Genomic DNA, 15,296 nt, shown 5'->3' with positions numbered 1-15,296 from the left:
CAAAGGTTCCAAAGCCAATCACAAAACTGGGACTCCTCTGCAAATACATCCCATTTTAGAATTACAGAAATGTAAAAGCAATAAGAAAGTATTTAATTACAGAATATGTTATAAAAATGCTTGCAAGGGTAGTGCATTGATAGTTTCCAGTGCCACGTACTTTAGGCTTAACTAGACAGACAGACAAATCACTCTCCTCACTATTTACCTGAAAAGCTTGTCGAAGACAATGAAGCTTAGCAAGGAAGTCACTGTCTCCTAGACATTCAAACATTTCGGTCCTACATAAAATAGAAAAGTTTTCAAAGACCATTAAAAAAAGGAGCACAAGAAAATTCAACACAGTCTAATTCCTAGAAAAGAATACCTAGTACAAGTAACTTCTAATAAATGGGTTCTGTATAGAATATTTAACTTTAATTCTTGTTTTTCTTGAAATAATAATTACGTAGACATAAATCAATACCTTAACACTCGTGAATAAATTTTGCCTTCTTCTGCTAAATGCATAGCTTCTTCATACAATGGGCAATGGCAAAGGGAATCTAGGCCATACGTATTACGAATCTCTCTGTGTTCTGTAAGCTGAAAGACATTATTTTGAGGTTCATTAAAGAGCTTGCTAACATAATTTTTGTAAAGATAAAACAAACTAAAGAAGTTTTCCTGATATTCTACTGAAAGATGTATCCTCTTCTGCCTGTGCTTAAAACAGGGGGAACACTCAACTAGTAAACAGAGAAACACCACACTATTAACAAGACTGGTACGTTGTAACTTTTAAAATCTGAAAGCTACAGTTGCAGGTTTCAAGTTTCAAAAGTTTAATCAATAAAATGGAGGCAGCTTAGTTTTGTTTTTACTTTGCCTAGTTAAACCTAACCAGCCTCAAATCTGTCAAAAAAAAAATTGTCAGGACACAAAGTACAGCATGATGGCATCATGCAAATCTCTAGGAAGCTGGAAATAGCAGCATCCTCCCACCCCAGCGTTGTTTCACTGGTAAATACGTCTGCTAGTTACCACAGCACACTGTGTGAGGCATGAGCATCCAGCGTTGTACTACAGGCTCCGAAAAAGGTTTTCATTATCAGCAGTTTTAATTCTGTGGTTATCATATAAATTAACATGAACTCATAGACATTTTTAGAGTAAGAAAAAGCAAAAACAGATTAAGAAATAAAAGCACATAAATAATACAGAGAACTCCTGTTTACAGGGTGTCATATTTAATCCACAAAACAACAGCTAGCTACAATTTTGCACTACAAACATTATACCATATTATTAATGAGCCAAACAAAATCAGAGGCTTACACATCCTTCAGTGTAGTTAATGACCAGAAAATGAATTCTAACTTTTTTTTTTAATCCAATCTTTTTTTTTTTTTTTATATTCTGAATGGGGGAAACAAACCTGTGTTTCTAGGCTATAAAAACAGAGCCTAGAAACATCTTTAAAAATAATTTTCACAGTAATTGAACTATATGAAAATAGTTACCCTGTATCTTAGAAAGATTAAAAACTTTACATTAAACTTCCATTAAAATTTTCAAATAAATATGTGCTGAGAAGCTTTTCCTGTCACTGAGGACATCCAGGCAAGTGCTGCCATGAGATTTCATCACGACATTAGGAAGCATGTTTCCAGTGTGTCTTCTCCACAGAATTCAGTTGAGCCAATTACAGCAACAACAGTTTGGCCAAATAGGCTTGCCTGCTAAAGTGAAGAACATTAACATGTGCCAATACGTATTTTTGTCCATGTAAATATTTAAGCACATGAAGAACTTACAGAGATCTCAGTACAGAGTTGGTGTTCTGACAAGCATCACACACTGTCAGATGATATTTATTTACTGGAACTTGCACTGATGTCTTGAATCACTTATACCAGTATCCTTCTACTGTAAGCAAATACATACAAGTCCTTTCATAAAACTATTAGGTTCCATTTTAAATTTATTTGGTAAAAAAAAAAAAAAAAATCTGTACTCCTATACAGATTTCTATAGAGTTCTCAAATTGAGAGTCAAGTGACAAGACGATAGCTGGGGAGTAAGTGAAGGAATGAAAGTTTTAAGGTCAACAAAATGTTACACTTAAATGAGTAGAGTACGCTTTCAGAATTCATCTAGCTTGAAAGTATTTCTGTTTTAAAAGTATGTATTTGTTTACTAGTTGTTTTGCTTGGACAGAGTAGAATAAACTGACTTCCTAAAAAAGATTTACAGCTATGAAAACCAAAGACTTTCTTCCAATTTAACAATACTAATCATAGCACCAAACTGTGTTTTGGATTCGCTAATTCAAAAAGCACACCTGAAGATTTATGTTCTCATTAAACAAACAACAGCTTTTCATTGAAATTATATGTGAAAATATACAGGAATTAATAATTTAATCAAATGGAAGAAACAGGAATATATTGATTTCTTTCAGACATAAGAAATCAATATACATACAGATACACACACGTACATATATATACATGTGTGTATATAGTGTAATAGTTAGAACAGGTATAACCAAGGAAAAGTGAAAAATCTTTACTCCAGAATTTGTTTTTCTACATTATGGTTAAGGAAGTATTAACTGTTGAACATTACATAAATATTTTCCAAAATAAAGACCAAAACAGAACACAAATAAGTATACTAATTTATTTCTTACCTGATCCAGCTATTACTGAAGCCATAAAACGTTCCATTTACTTTATTTCATTTGCAAAGCATGAGAAAAAATAGGTTGTGAACACATGTGCACTTTGTAAACTGCTGCCCCTCTCTTGTAGGTTATCAATTCTATGGTAAAAGGGATTATATTAGTTTTCTCTAGTGAACTGCAGGCAAATTACCTTCTTCAGATATTTAGGCAAACTGACTGACTGTGACTGAATTGGGACTCGTGATTTCTACAGTTCGATGCAGGTAATCTCCACCTGCTGCCAGCAAGCCTGAGACGGTAACGTCTTCAGCACATGAAGATGCCTGATCACAGCTTTTGGGGTTACAGGTTAGCACAGAACCTGATACCTGGGAGTTGGGTGAGCCCCTTGATTATATTTAGCTTTTATTTTTTCACGTTCCCCTCATGCTAGCAGATGAAATAAAATAGCTGTGTTACTGTTGTAATGAGTACTATTGAGCTCAAACAAAGAAAGCAGTTAAATCAACCAGCTACTAAGCAGAAGAGAAGGGTGTAACTATTCTTCCACTAAGAAGATGGTTTTGATTACAGATTGAAGTTAGTCCCAACCAATAACATTTGGAAACGGGGTGCAAATTCCTCTGTCACTGACTTATCTTAGCACGCAAAAAGAGGAGAGGAGAAAAACCAAAACAAACTGAAAATCAGAAACTAAAACGACCTCTAAGTTTAACCAGAAAAGGTGATGTCCAGACAAGCTCTGAAGCAGCAACGCGATGCTCCTGGAGTCATCATGGTTTTCTTTTGCTGCTTTCTAGTATTTAAAAATTTGTTTATATGTAAGGATTTTATATGTAGATATAAACAATATATACGTGTAAGATACAGTATTATATTCTAAACAGTCTTGCAATGGCCATTCTTTTCGAGATAAAACAAGGTGAAAGCTTGCCTGTATGAACATCCTGGTTCAAAATAAAATTAGTTGAAGATGTTCTGAACACATATCCACATTTCTAACTCAGTAGAGTTCAGCTATTAGAAGAATGGACAAATCATACACAATGTTTAACAACATGCAGAGCATACAATGTTTTCTAGATAAGAACTTCTCAAGCTAACATCAAAAGGAAAATTAACCCTTTCTTGTAGAAGTATCCAAGGTCTTGTTACCTTTAAGTAAAAGCGTGGAGAGAAAGGTTAGTTTTAAACGAGATGGTTCACTGTAACTACTTTGTGTGAATTGGCATACATTCATTATGCACATCCAGGTACCTGCTTTTTACCCCACTATGTACTGCTACGCACCGTGTAACTTTCCTCAACAGCAGTTCAGTATTTATCAGAAGTTAGCAGAAAGCCCCAGCACCCGACATCTTGTCATCACATGTAAGCTGGACTCTTGAAAGCTCCTTGAGTCCCTCCTTGCCACTCTTCAGTGAGCACTTTGCACAGCCACTGCCATTTTGAAACTCCTACCACACAACTAAGGATGAAAAAGTGCCCCACGCACAGCTACCAGAAGCACTGGTAGCTGTAACAGAGGCTTGTGATGATGGACCTGACGTGCCAGCCTCTAAACGCCTCCGATTTCCTCCGTGTCACATGGAGTTACATGAAGAAGAATATGAAAATGCAGACAAAGAAGAGATGAAAAGATGAATCACCCTATAGCAGCAATCTAATCTTGTAATGCTTTACTCCTATCCACTCAAGGCTCACAAAAGAGATGGTAGTTTTTGGTGACCACTGCACAGGACACATGATGACCAGCAGCGGATTTCAACTTCAGTATGTTGAAATAACACATGCATCTTCAAAACTCCAAAGCTTGGAGTGATAACTTGTGTCTCTACACACAGTGCTGCAAAGCAGTCTCTGAAGATTACAACATGGATTGGTTTTGTTCAGATGCTAATCAGTTTTCTCTGGACAGTTCAGCTTTAAGGCTGCATCTGCTAGTAAAGAGATGCTGAAATCACTGCTGTAAAGCCTCAAACCTCTGGAACTTGCAACAGTTTTTAAGCCTGGGATACCCTGACTGATCTGGTCTAATGAACAGACTCAGTACTCTTTATTTGTCACCCACAAGTTGTTTCTTAATAAATAGAAAAAATTCTCAGCTGTGCATCAAGACCTTGTTGACTACCAAAATAACCACCTACATGAATGTAACAAAAATAAACAATGCTGGACCTTTTAGGAACGCTTGCTTGCTTGCTGCCCCTAATAAAAAGGTCAATTTACTGGCACAGTCAGCATTCCTTACATTTTGAGAAACTATGCTTATACTATATTAAACAGGCTGATGATGATCTCTTTCTCTGGGTATCTTTATCTTTTAAAAGGTTTTCTTTTTTTTTTTTAAACATAAGTAGCTGCAGGATGAGTATGAAACATGCTTTGGGAGTTGGAAGATGTGATGGTGATTACTAACTAAAACACTGAGATGGTACTTTACCATTTCTGTTTAATAAATAAATAAGTGATGTGTTCTTCCTAATATCTGGAAGAAAAGAGGAAGGAAAGTCATGCATTTTCAGGAACTCCTATACTTACTTGTCATTACAAGTCACCTGACACATTTTCTTTGGGGAAAATACACATTCAGAACACGATTTTATCTGAATTATTGCTGTAGCTTTATTAATTTTAAACATAACAAAGACTGTGAATTCACTATGTTGTGTGCATCAGTGACAGTACTACTCCTTACCAGGCGGCATAATCCCAGTCCTTGTGCTGTGCCTGGGACATACACTTTTGCATACATGGATGCATGTATGCATCCATATGTGATTACAGAATCACAGAATCACAGAATAGTAGGGGTTGGAAGCGACCTCTGTGGGTCATCTAGTCCAACCCTCCTGCCGAAGCAGTGTCACCTACAGCAAGCTGCACAGGACCTTGTCCAGGCGGGTCTTGAATATCTCCAGAGAAGGAGACTCCACAACCTCCCTGGGCAGCCTGTTCCAGTGCTCCACCACCCTCAGAGGGAAGAAGTTCTTCCTCATGTTCAGACGGAACTTCCTGTGCCTCAGTTTGTGCCCATTGCCCCTTGTCCTGTCACTGGGCACCACTGAAAAGAGCTTGGCCCCATCCTCCTGACACCCACCCTTCAGATATTTGTAAGCATTTATAAGGTCCCCTCGCAGCCTTCTCTTCTTCAGGCTGAACAAGCCCAGTTCCCTCAACCTCTCCTCGTAGGGGAGATGTTCCAGTCCCCTCATCATCCTCGTAGCCCTCCGCTGGACTCTCTCCAGTAGCTCTTCATCTTTCTTGAACTGGGGAGCCCAGAACTGGACACAGTACTCTAGATGAGGCCTCACTAGGGCAGTGTAGAGGGGAAGGAGAACCTCCCTCGTCCTGCTGGCCACACTCTTCTTGATGCACCCCAGGATCCCATTGGCTTTCTTGGCAGCCAGGGGACACTGCTGGCTCATGGTTAACCTGTCGTCCACCAGGACGCCCAGGTCCCTCTCCTCAGAACTGCTCTCCAGCAGGTCCACCCCAAGCCTGTACTGGTGCATGGGGTTGTTCCTCCCCAGGTGCAGGACCCTGCATTTGGCTTTGTTGAACCTCATCAGGTTCCTCTCAGCCCAGCTTTCCAGCCTATCCAGGTCACGCTGAATGGCAGCACAGCCTTCTGGTGTATCTACCACACCTCCCAGTTTGGTGTCATCAGCAAACTTGCTGAGGGGACACTCTAACTCTTCATCCAGGTCGTTGATGAAGAAGTTAAACAAGACTGGGCCCAGTACTGACCCCTGGGGGACACCACTTGTTACCAGCCTTATGGTACAAAAATTAATTCAGTGCCAATGAGATTTGTTACAAGTGTTACATCTGTTTCCTAAGAATTAAAAAGTGTATGGTATGAGCAGTCAGCACATAGCAACACACTGGCTACTGGATGAAATGCTTCCTTGTCCTAGAAGCGAAAACATGTAACATACTCTGCAAATACCATACATAGCTAAGGTTTCTATTAGAGGACAAGGATCAGCTCCAGCTTTTTTAATTTTCTTTATTTTATTATTATTCTTAAAGCTTTCAGAGCACCATTTAATGACTTGTTTGCCTAAGTTTTCCTATTCATAGGCATACAGCAGGCAATCACAGTCATCCTTGGAGGGAGTCAAAGGAATCTGTTTCCCGTTGACCACTCTTACATTGCCACATGGAAAACTTGTCCCCACAATGGAACCTTTTTAACTACGGCAACATCTACTAAGGTGCAGAAGACAAATAATAGAAAAAACCACCCCCTCAACATAAATGAAGCATGAAGTTTGAGGAATTTGTTAGAAAGGACATAAGAACTGGAAGTGTTTCTCAAAGTGGAACAGAACTTTTCTGTTGCCTACAACACCACCGACATTTATCAGAAGGTGGAAAGCCTCTGGTGATGGTATGAACAGACAAGCTTTATTACTAGATATTGTGCTTCACTGGACACCATGAAATCTTTTGAGTTTGCCCAAAGCAGTAGGCAGTAGTTAGTGGCACTTCAGGTACAGGTTCTTCAGAGAAATTGTATTACTGTTAGCAGAATGAAAGACGCCAGGGATTAACTCTTTCTTCTCTTTCTCCACATGTTTTAAGACCATAAATATGAGGCACCTCTATACCTCTTTAAAGGTGTTAGAATAGGGAGCTCCTTACAATCTCCAACCCAGGGCATACTAGATTGTATAATCCATGTCAAATTGGACAGATGACATGAACATGGAAGAAGTGACCAGGGTGACAACAGTTAGGCCTGAGAAGATCAGCCTAGTGATTACAGTCACACTTCTGAAGGCAGTCAGAACACAGGACGGCACGTCTCTGACTTCTGTGATAAACAGGAAAACCACCCTCAAACACCTCACTTCTAAATGCTGTAGGAATAGCCCTTACTACTACTTGCCAACATTACTCCCTCTGGTATTCTCTATTTCAGGAAAGGAATAAAACATCTATCTGGAAACCAGGAAAAAGGTAACCCTACCTTTCAGTGACAGGGCTCTTTTTGAGAACTTGCTGAATCTAAAATTCAATGTCAGTCAATTTGAAGGTTTTGGTGCCATATACAAATTATTACAGGCATATGGAAACTGGTGTTCCTTCCCTGTTATCAGAGGCTGTTCCTTCCTGCACTGTTTTAATACATTTGAACTGAGAAAGAGACAGCCTTAATAAAGGAATTACTGATAAAAAAAGAGCAGCTAAGGCTTCATTCAGAAATCCAAAAAATCTCCTAAGTTTTGGACTGAGTTAACATTTTAGAAAAGAAAGCAAAATTTACTTGATAACAGAACTACAGATTCAGTTCTAGTCAAGATATGAAAATAAGACGTGATAAATGCACGTGCACTGACAACAGAGAGGCAGTAACGAAGCTCACTGTCAGGGAGAGCAGGAAAGAGCTTCAATCGGAGACATGGAAAAGCAGCCAGGAAAGAGAGGGTGGAGGCCTTTATTTGGCACGTTCACTGCTCTATTCTTGTCAAAGGTGGTAGCTATTTTGATCACACAGTAGGTGACACAGCAAGAGTATGAAAAGGATACTAACCCTCATCAACTTGCGTTTATGGCAGATGGTCTCAAATGGTGAAGAAAATACCATTATTTACCACAGTATATAGTATCAATAGCTTAACTATGGCAAGTGGTTGTGCTTACCATCCCTTCTGCAGTGCTTCTGAGAGCCTATGGGTGTCTCGGAATGGAAGCCTGGCTGGGCTTGGGGATGGCAACTGTCTGTCTAAATCATCTTTACAAGGATTCAGCCACCTATGTATTGTAGGTGTCCAGACTGGCACAATTCTGTATGAGAAGTCATCAAGTGCATGATCCTCAGCATCCTCTTGATTATCAGCCACAGTCAAGATGAAGTTTTGGCATACCCTACTGCTATCCTGTAGAGCTCATCAAAAGGGCATGTGATTCAAACTCTGCCAACTGTCCCAGTTTTCTACAGTTCTCTTCTCGAAAGCCATCTTCCTATATTTTGCCCTAATACAACACAGCACAACATTCTTGCTGCCTCTTGAACAATATCCCTATCAGTTTCCATCAAAACATCTATCTAGGTCTTGTTCTAGGTTTACCTGTATCTTTGCTGTTATCTCTCCTGAGGGCAGTGAACTAAGTTTGACTTGAGTGTGTGTCAGCACAAAACATGGGAACAGCTTCCAGTTTCCAAAACCAGAGTCACACAAAATTCTTAGTGCTGCTCCTTGGGACAGGATCCAGTGTAGAAAGCAGATGAGTAACTGTCAACATACAGCTTGTAGCATTATGTGATCACAAAAAATGCTGTTACTTTGTAATCTTCCGGAAAGTGAAATTACTACTGATTCCAGTAGGGCAAAATCACACAGGAGTATACACGCATATATGAACTTCAGATTTAAAAACTCTGCTAAACATTTCTATCAACACACAGAGTTTAGGACAGTTACTAAAATTGTAACTGCAATCAGGGAGCATAGGATGAAAGAACAACTGCCTGTCTGCCCAGTAGCTGAGACAAATCCAAAGCTGGAAAAGCCTCAGACCGCTTAGCCTGAAACACTCCACTTTTTTTGCAAGTGCAAGAATAACAAAATGAAAGAAGTAGACAAGCAAGAAGAAGCTACCTGACATCACAGTGTCTAGAATAAAAAAATCTGGTATGTCAATTCTAATCCAGTTACATAAATGTGATCACCATTCTCCAATAGCTGAAATACACTGAGAAGTAGTTATTACTCCTTCTCATTGCCACGATTATTTGCAATACTAATTTAAAGCATTTTTCCGCCCCAGAGGATGGACAAAACTTTGCATCAAGGTAACACTATATTCGTAAGAGAAGACCAACTCACAGCTTTATTTTACCTGCACAACACAACGATGCCCCAGTAGCTACTACTACCAGAGAGCTAAATGGCCCTGTAGTTTAAGCCGAGTGGCTCATGTTTAATTCGGAATTTTTATGTGTTCTGGTTTGAACACCAAACTTCAAGTTATTTATGGCTTTGTTAATCTTCAAGACTCCTTCTATCAGCTGAGAACTTTAATAGATTCTTCAATAAAATGTGAGAAAGGAGATCAGAAAGCTTGTTCTGCTGGCAAAGGCTAGAACAGCTGGAAAGGAAGAGCAAATCTTCATAACTGTTCTGGAAGAAAGAGTTGACAGAAATGGCTTAGAGATATCAAAGTGTGGAGAATATTTTCAGAATACGTAGAGACAATTCTGTTGCCGATTTTGACTTGAATATTTTTTTAGAATATACCGAGACAACTTAGCTTCAGAATTGGGTGGTTATTTCACTGAGGCGATACATCCTGGGTTTTGGGGGTTTTGTTTTGTTTTTTAAGCCAAGCAACACAAATGAGCATACCGCATTGTTCCTATCTTTGCATACCTGCAAAAACACTAGGATAAAGTTCAGGGAAAAAAAAAGAAAAAAGAAAGATACAAAGTGTGCAAACTATAAGGGTTTACAGCTCCTCTCAAGAGCTGACACAGAGTTGAAGCAAGCTTGAATTGTGGTCTTGTCCGAATTACAGGAAAGAGTAACCAGTCTCTGTAGACACAATCGTTGTTAGGAATGAATGCTAGGCACACCATCACAACTTAATGTGAATTACTAAATCAAGGTAATTGTGTTCTGGAAAAACAGACCATACAATAGACAGTCAAAATGATAACTACAAAGAATGCATATGTAATTCTCTCTCTTTTTACAACTGTCTGAGTTCAGTAGCATAGCTGTAGTGCATACATGATAGCAATAGCTAACACAGAATACATCTATTGAGACCAACTGCTTTCCCGTAATTTGGAGAAGAGTGCTATTCAAGATCACTTCAGCTCCTGAGAGAAAATAAAAGGAGATATTCCTCATTCAAATAAGCGTGTCGCTGTGTATAAAATTCTTTCAAATACTTCAAGGGAGCTACAGCAGATTTTAGCTAATAGACAATTTCCTGTTATCCAAAGATTATTTCTTTATGTGGTCTTATCCAAGCAGATTAATGAAAGTTTGATGAATTATATTATGTTGTGCATGGAACATACTAAAATAGGTACCTGTCAGTTTCTAATAATTTCCTCTCCAAAAAAACCCAACTCCAAAAGAGACAAAGCCTTTTCCATACATCTTTATATTATGGTAAGGGAATAGGAAAAAAAAGAGAACAGAAAAATGCAATTCATGGTGAAAGGCACTACTACAACCTCAACTGATTGTGCTTCTTCACTCAGGAAAATCTGATGTGTTTTTCAAAAGCAACTTCTTTTGTGGAATAGGGAAACATTCTACCAGTGCACAAAAAAAAGAAGATAATAAGCAAATTGATCCCAACTTCATTACTTGAACTGCTAGGAAGCTGGTTACAACTAAGCAAGGAAAGCTGCTTTTTTCCACATAAGAGAAATACCTTTTGCTTACAATTATTAGCAAAAAATTCTTCTGTTCACTGTTCAAATAGATCAATGAATCTTTAAAGAAGCAATCTTTAAGAGTCTTACCTCAGCTGTGGAAACAAAGGAGTCCGTTGATGCAACGCTTAATGTATCTCGAAGGCAGAAATCATCTGTATTATCCTTTACCGTAATGTCTGTGTTTTTATCTTTAAAACAAATTAAAAAAAAAACCAACAAAAACCCGATTATTAGACTATCAGAAAATTCCATTTAAGTCTTGGAAGTGTGTTTCATGTATACTTCAATATAGGATTTCATTTGGAAGGCACAACATTGTACTACTGTGAGAGTAAGTTCTCCTACAAGCCGCTAACATATATAAAGGTGACTGTATTTTTCTGTCTTTACAGTGGACTTACAGACATCATCTGCAATGAACATAGAGAAGAAAAAATATTTCCCCAGGGGTTTTGCCTTGTCTTTGATATACTTCTGAACGTCTCTCTATCTAAAGAAATTTCTTTGCTATATTGATCTAAACCCTCTGTTAAGTTTGTAACTTCGCTGTGTTATACAATAAATGCTCAATGTTTTGGTAACCAAGAAGTACTGTTCTAAATAAAAGCCATTAATAAAAAACAGGTTTCAGCTTCACTTGAATGCATTTCATTTTCTACTTCTCGTGCCTTTTTTCACTTACCCAGTCTTCAGGAGAGCAAGAGAAGTTTTTAATCTTAACTGTGTCCTCTTTCCCAAAAAAGTTTTTCCATTGACATAACACATCCAGCAGCATTTCCTATAGTACTATAACTCTCAAAGCCTTTAAAATAACTGATATTTTTTGTTTAAAATCATTTGCAACACAGTTTCTCTCAGTTTTTCTTTATTTTAGCCCCAGATTTCAACTGTTGCACATATTACTAGCACACACAGTTTTCTTTTTGCCATACAGAAACACTTTCATAGAAGGATTAAATTCGTAAGTCAGACTTTGACTTGATGTGACCCATACTACATTCTCAGTAGAGCACAGGCATTTATTTTGGGTTACTTTATCTTCAGACATTACACATGTGTTGCTGAAAGTCTGTTTCATTTCCAACAGTCAGCAGCAACGAGCTACCCAATGTCATCCAGATCTGTTGCTACAGCAATACTTCATAAAAACACCATTACATAGCAAAGCAGCCAAATGCCAATACACTGGAACGGTTTACTCATCAATTGAAATGCAATAAATCCACATAACTATTATTTCAGTGGTTGTTATGGTGTTATTAGTTACGGACTTGGAATGACAGCTCACAAATTGCACATAACAAATTTCTGTCTTTGAGACTATTCACTTTGGGAAAAAATTATTAAAAGTTTGGACAAAGATTACTAGATTGAGTTAGGCAAATTCCAAATTGTAATCACAACCTCACCAATACTCATATGAAAGTCTCTGATTTTTTCAGATCATTCTAAACAATTTGTTCTTTCTTTTGACCTCTTAATACCATGAGGAAAAGTACAGCAGCATCCAAGTTGGTTGAGAAACAATCACATACTGAAATCTGAAGAGCTGGAACAGAAAACCAAACTGTAGTTTGTAAAACATTTGCTAGAGGCCTGGAAGAGCAGATGGGTAACATGATGTTTCCTTCTTATTTCTAGCTCATAATTTGCATTAAACCCCTTCTAATATTACATTAAATGCTCTTCTAATATCACTTTTTCACATAAGCAGTTGCTGAAACTGCAATAATAATGTTAAACATAGGGTAGTACAGGGGTGTATAGCCTAGCTGCAGATTTTTCCACTGAACCTCTCCTTTTGGCTAGGTTGTTTTCCATCATAAATTTACAATTCAAATAAAAGTTTCTACATCCCACATTTAGAAAAGCCCTCTAGCACCCGGTTCAAGTGCAATCCAAAGAAATCCTATTTTCCTGATCCTCCCAGTCTGTAGGCAACATGCAACACTTACTTCATGAGAAGTAAACAGCTACATTCACAAGTAGCAATGCAAATTACTCCTATGAGAACACAGCATGGGCCATACTTATAAAGATCTTACTGATGGCTTTAATGAAGATGTAAGGTAAGGACCCAACTCATACATGCAAAGTGCAGCTGTGAAGTAGTCTTGCATATCAACTTACTCCCAATCCAACAATGTCTCCACCACCTGCAGAGGGAGGTCCCAACTGTACCAGAGACGGAGGCCTCAAAGCCTTTGGCTATCGTCTGACAATCACCCTGCTGTTGCTGCTATAGGTGAGTTTACAGCTCAATGACAACAACATACCCCCAAACTGACACTGAAGTATTTAACACTGGGCTATGCGATTGATTACATACAAATGGGAATAATGCTATTTAACTAAAATTTATTCTCCATATATGAAAAAAAAATGGTGTAAATGAAGGAACCACAGTTTCCAGCCCAGAATACCACAGAATCAGGGGTTCTTCTGTAGAATTTGCATCCAGCCTGCTACAAATTATTTGAAGCTCCAGAGATAATAAGATTTTTAATATAGATGTATTTGCTGAAGAAGTCATAACTCCAAGTTTTCTAATATGGGCCTAAAACTGTCACCTAGCCAGTATGTTTTTAACATGTTATTTGAATATGGAGTATTAGTGTTCTCACTCAAAGAAAATTCTCACTACTACAAAAAGGGCACAAAAAAATGCATGTTATGACATAAAAAAAAGATTAAAAAAAGATCGGTGATGCTGAACAAAATAATACTTTTGGCAAGTGACATGTGCATGTTAAGTACAGCCTCCCCAAAGAAAACCAAACAGCCTTGTCAGCTATTTCTGATTTTCTGGACACCACCACCCTAATACCCTAAAATACCCTTAGGCAAGCAGGTGCTCATCAATACCCACGCTGTGCAGAGAGTACACTGTTATGAACACATTAGGGTGAAAATTAATTTACAGCTGGAGTACATACCATGCAAGTACCAGCAGAACATTCTTAGACACAAGAACATGAAAAAAAAAAAAGAGACATCAGCACAGTGAGCCTCCTGGAATGAACAGCTGCAAGAGGAACCCACCCACCAGTGGCTGCAACTGCTCACACAGTTATCCCGAGTTCTTATGTAGTCTAACACCTTCAGGAAAGGAATACCAGTGAGTATGTGAGCTTCAGATACACTTCACTTACTTGAGAAGCCAGGGAATTATTTTGGGTCCATTTATATTTGTAAAGAGGATGAAGCAGAGTTTCAAACGCGATGCTGACAGCAGTAACTGCTGTACAGACTCTTGGCTGTAGTGCCTTAAAACACATACGTGATTCTAAAGTTAGATTAAGGGTATTAAAAAACGCAAAGAACATGGAGTATTGCTAAAGCTTGTGAAATTAATCCTAGCTTTATAAGATTTTGAAAACAACTATCTATTTGAATCTAGGCAGGCTAAAATAAAAACCAAAGCAGAACAAAGCTACTTTCAAATCTATTCAGAGTACTAATCTAGAATATTTGTCTTTGCTCTGGTAGGTTCCTGTGGTAAGACAGGCCACAAAACTAACCCTTTAGAGACAATCAGAGCAAAATCTGACCTTAGAGATGGAACTGCACACAAATTAACTTTTTAGCATTCACTTGGGAAATACTCACGTTCACATAATGTTTTAAGATTCTGAAAACTGATTTTTATGTTTTCTTCCCTCTGACCCTGAATGAAACATGGCACGAGTTCACAAGTGAGTCTGGCTCTTACATGCAGCAGTTAAGAAAGGAAAGCACCTACACGCTGGCAAAGAACTCACTGGGAGTTCAGGAATTTAGTTCTGAGTGTCACCGTTAAAGCCACAGTTTCCTATTCTTCCCAGCCCTCCCACTTCCGTGGAACATCAGTGCAGTGATACATCATGAGCAGGAAAGCAGGATGGGAAAGGAGAGACGACAGACTCCGAAGAGGAGGAAACCTTGCAAAGGAATCCACTTATGAAAAGCCAGGGTACCCCAAAAGCAGCAGGGTCCCAGTGCTCTGCCAGCCACTGTGTTGTGTACTGGTCAGGCCCTTTAGACGCATGGCTTCCTGCCTAGACAGAGGAACTACAATAACCAAGTTCAGAGAGCACAGAAGCATGAATTACCACATAATTCAGTTTCAAGAGAATGTGTCACAGTCTTCTAGCAAGTCAGAAGAGGCACAGTGGTTTGTCACCACTGTTGCTGAAGCATCCAAAAGCAACTTTATTTACGCTTATAGTCATAACTCTGAGAGTG

At 38.5% G+C, this 15,296-nt stretch overlaps 1 protein-coding gene across 4 annotated transcripts in view; it reads right to left on the bottom strand.

Annotated features, from left to right (window-relative positions):
- Positions 1-15,296, bottom strand: part of MIGA1 (mitoguardin 1) — a 41,777-nt gene that overhangs the window by 6,433 nt on the left and 20,048 nt on the right. For all 4 annotated transcript variants that reach the window (XM_075424750.1, XM_075424747.1, XM_075424748.1 and 1 more), the window contains exons 8-10: positions 11,160-11,260; positions 467-585; positions 209-281 (exon numbers count right to left, since the gene is read on the bottom strand). In XM_075424750.1, the coding sequence (XP_075280865.1) occupies positions 209-281; positions 467-585; positions 11,160-11,260 (293 nt within the window). The remainder of the gene's footprint in view (positions 1-208; positions 282-466; positions 586-11,159; positions 11,261-15,296) is intronic.

The sequence above is a fragment of the Opisthocomus hoazin genome, chromosome 6 (genome assembly GCF_030867145.1).
Source record: "Opisthocomus hoazin isolate bOpiHoa1 chromosome 6, bOpiHoa1.hap1, whole genome shotgun sequence".
NCBI classification, from domain to species: domain Eukaryota; kingdom Metazoa; phylum Chordata; class Aves; order Opisthocomiformes; family Opisthocomidae; genus Opisthocomus; species Opisthocomus hoazin.
Note: the sequence above shows the minus strand (reverse complement) of the source record. Positions and strands in the feature narration are given on the sequence as shown.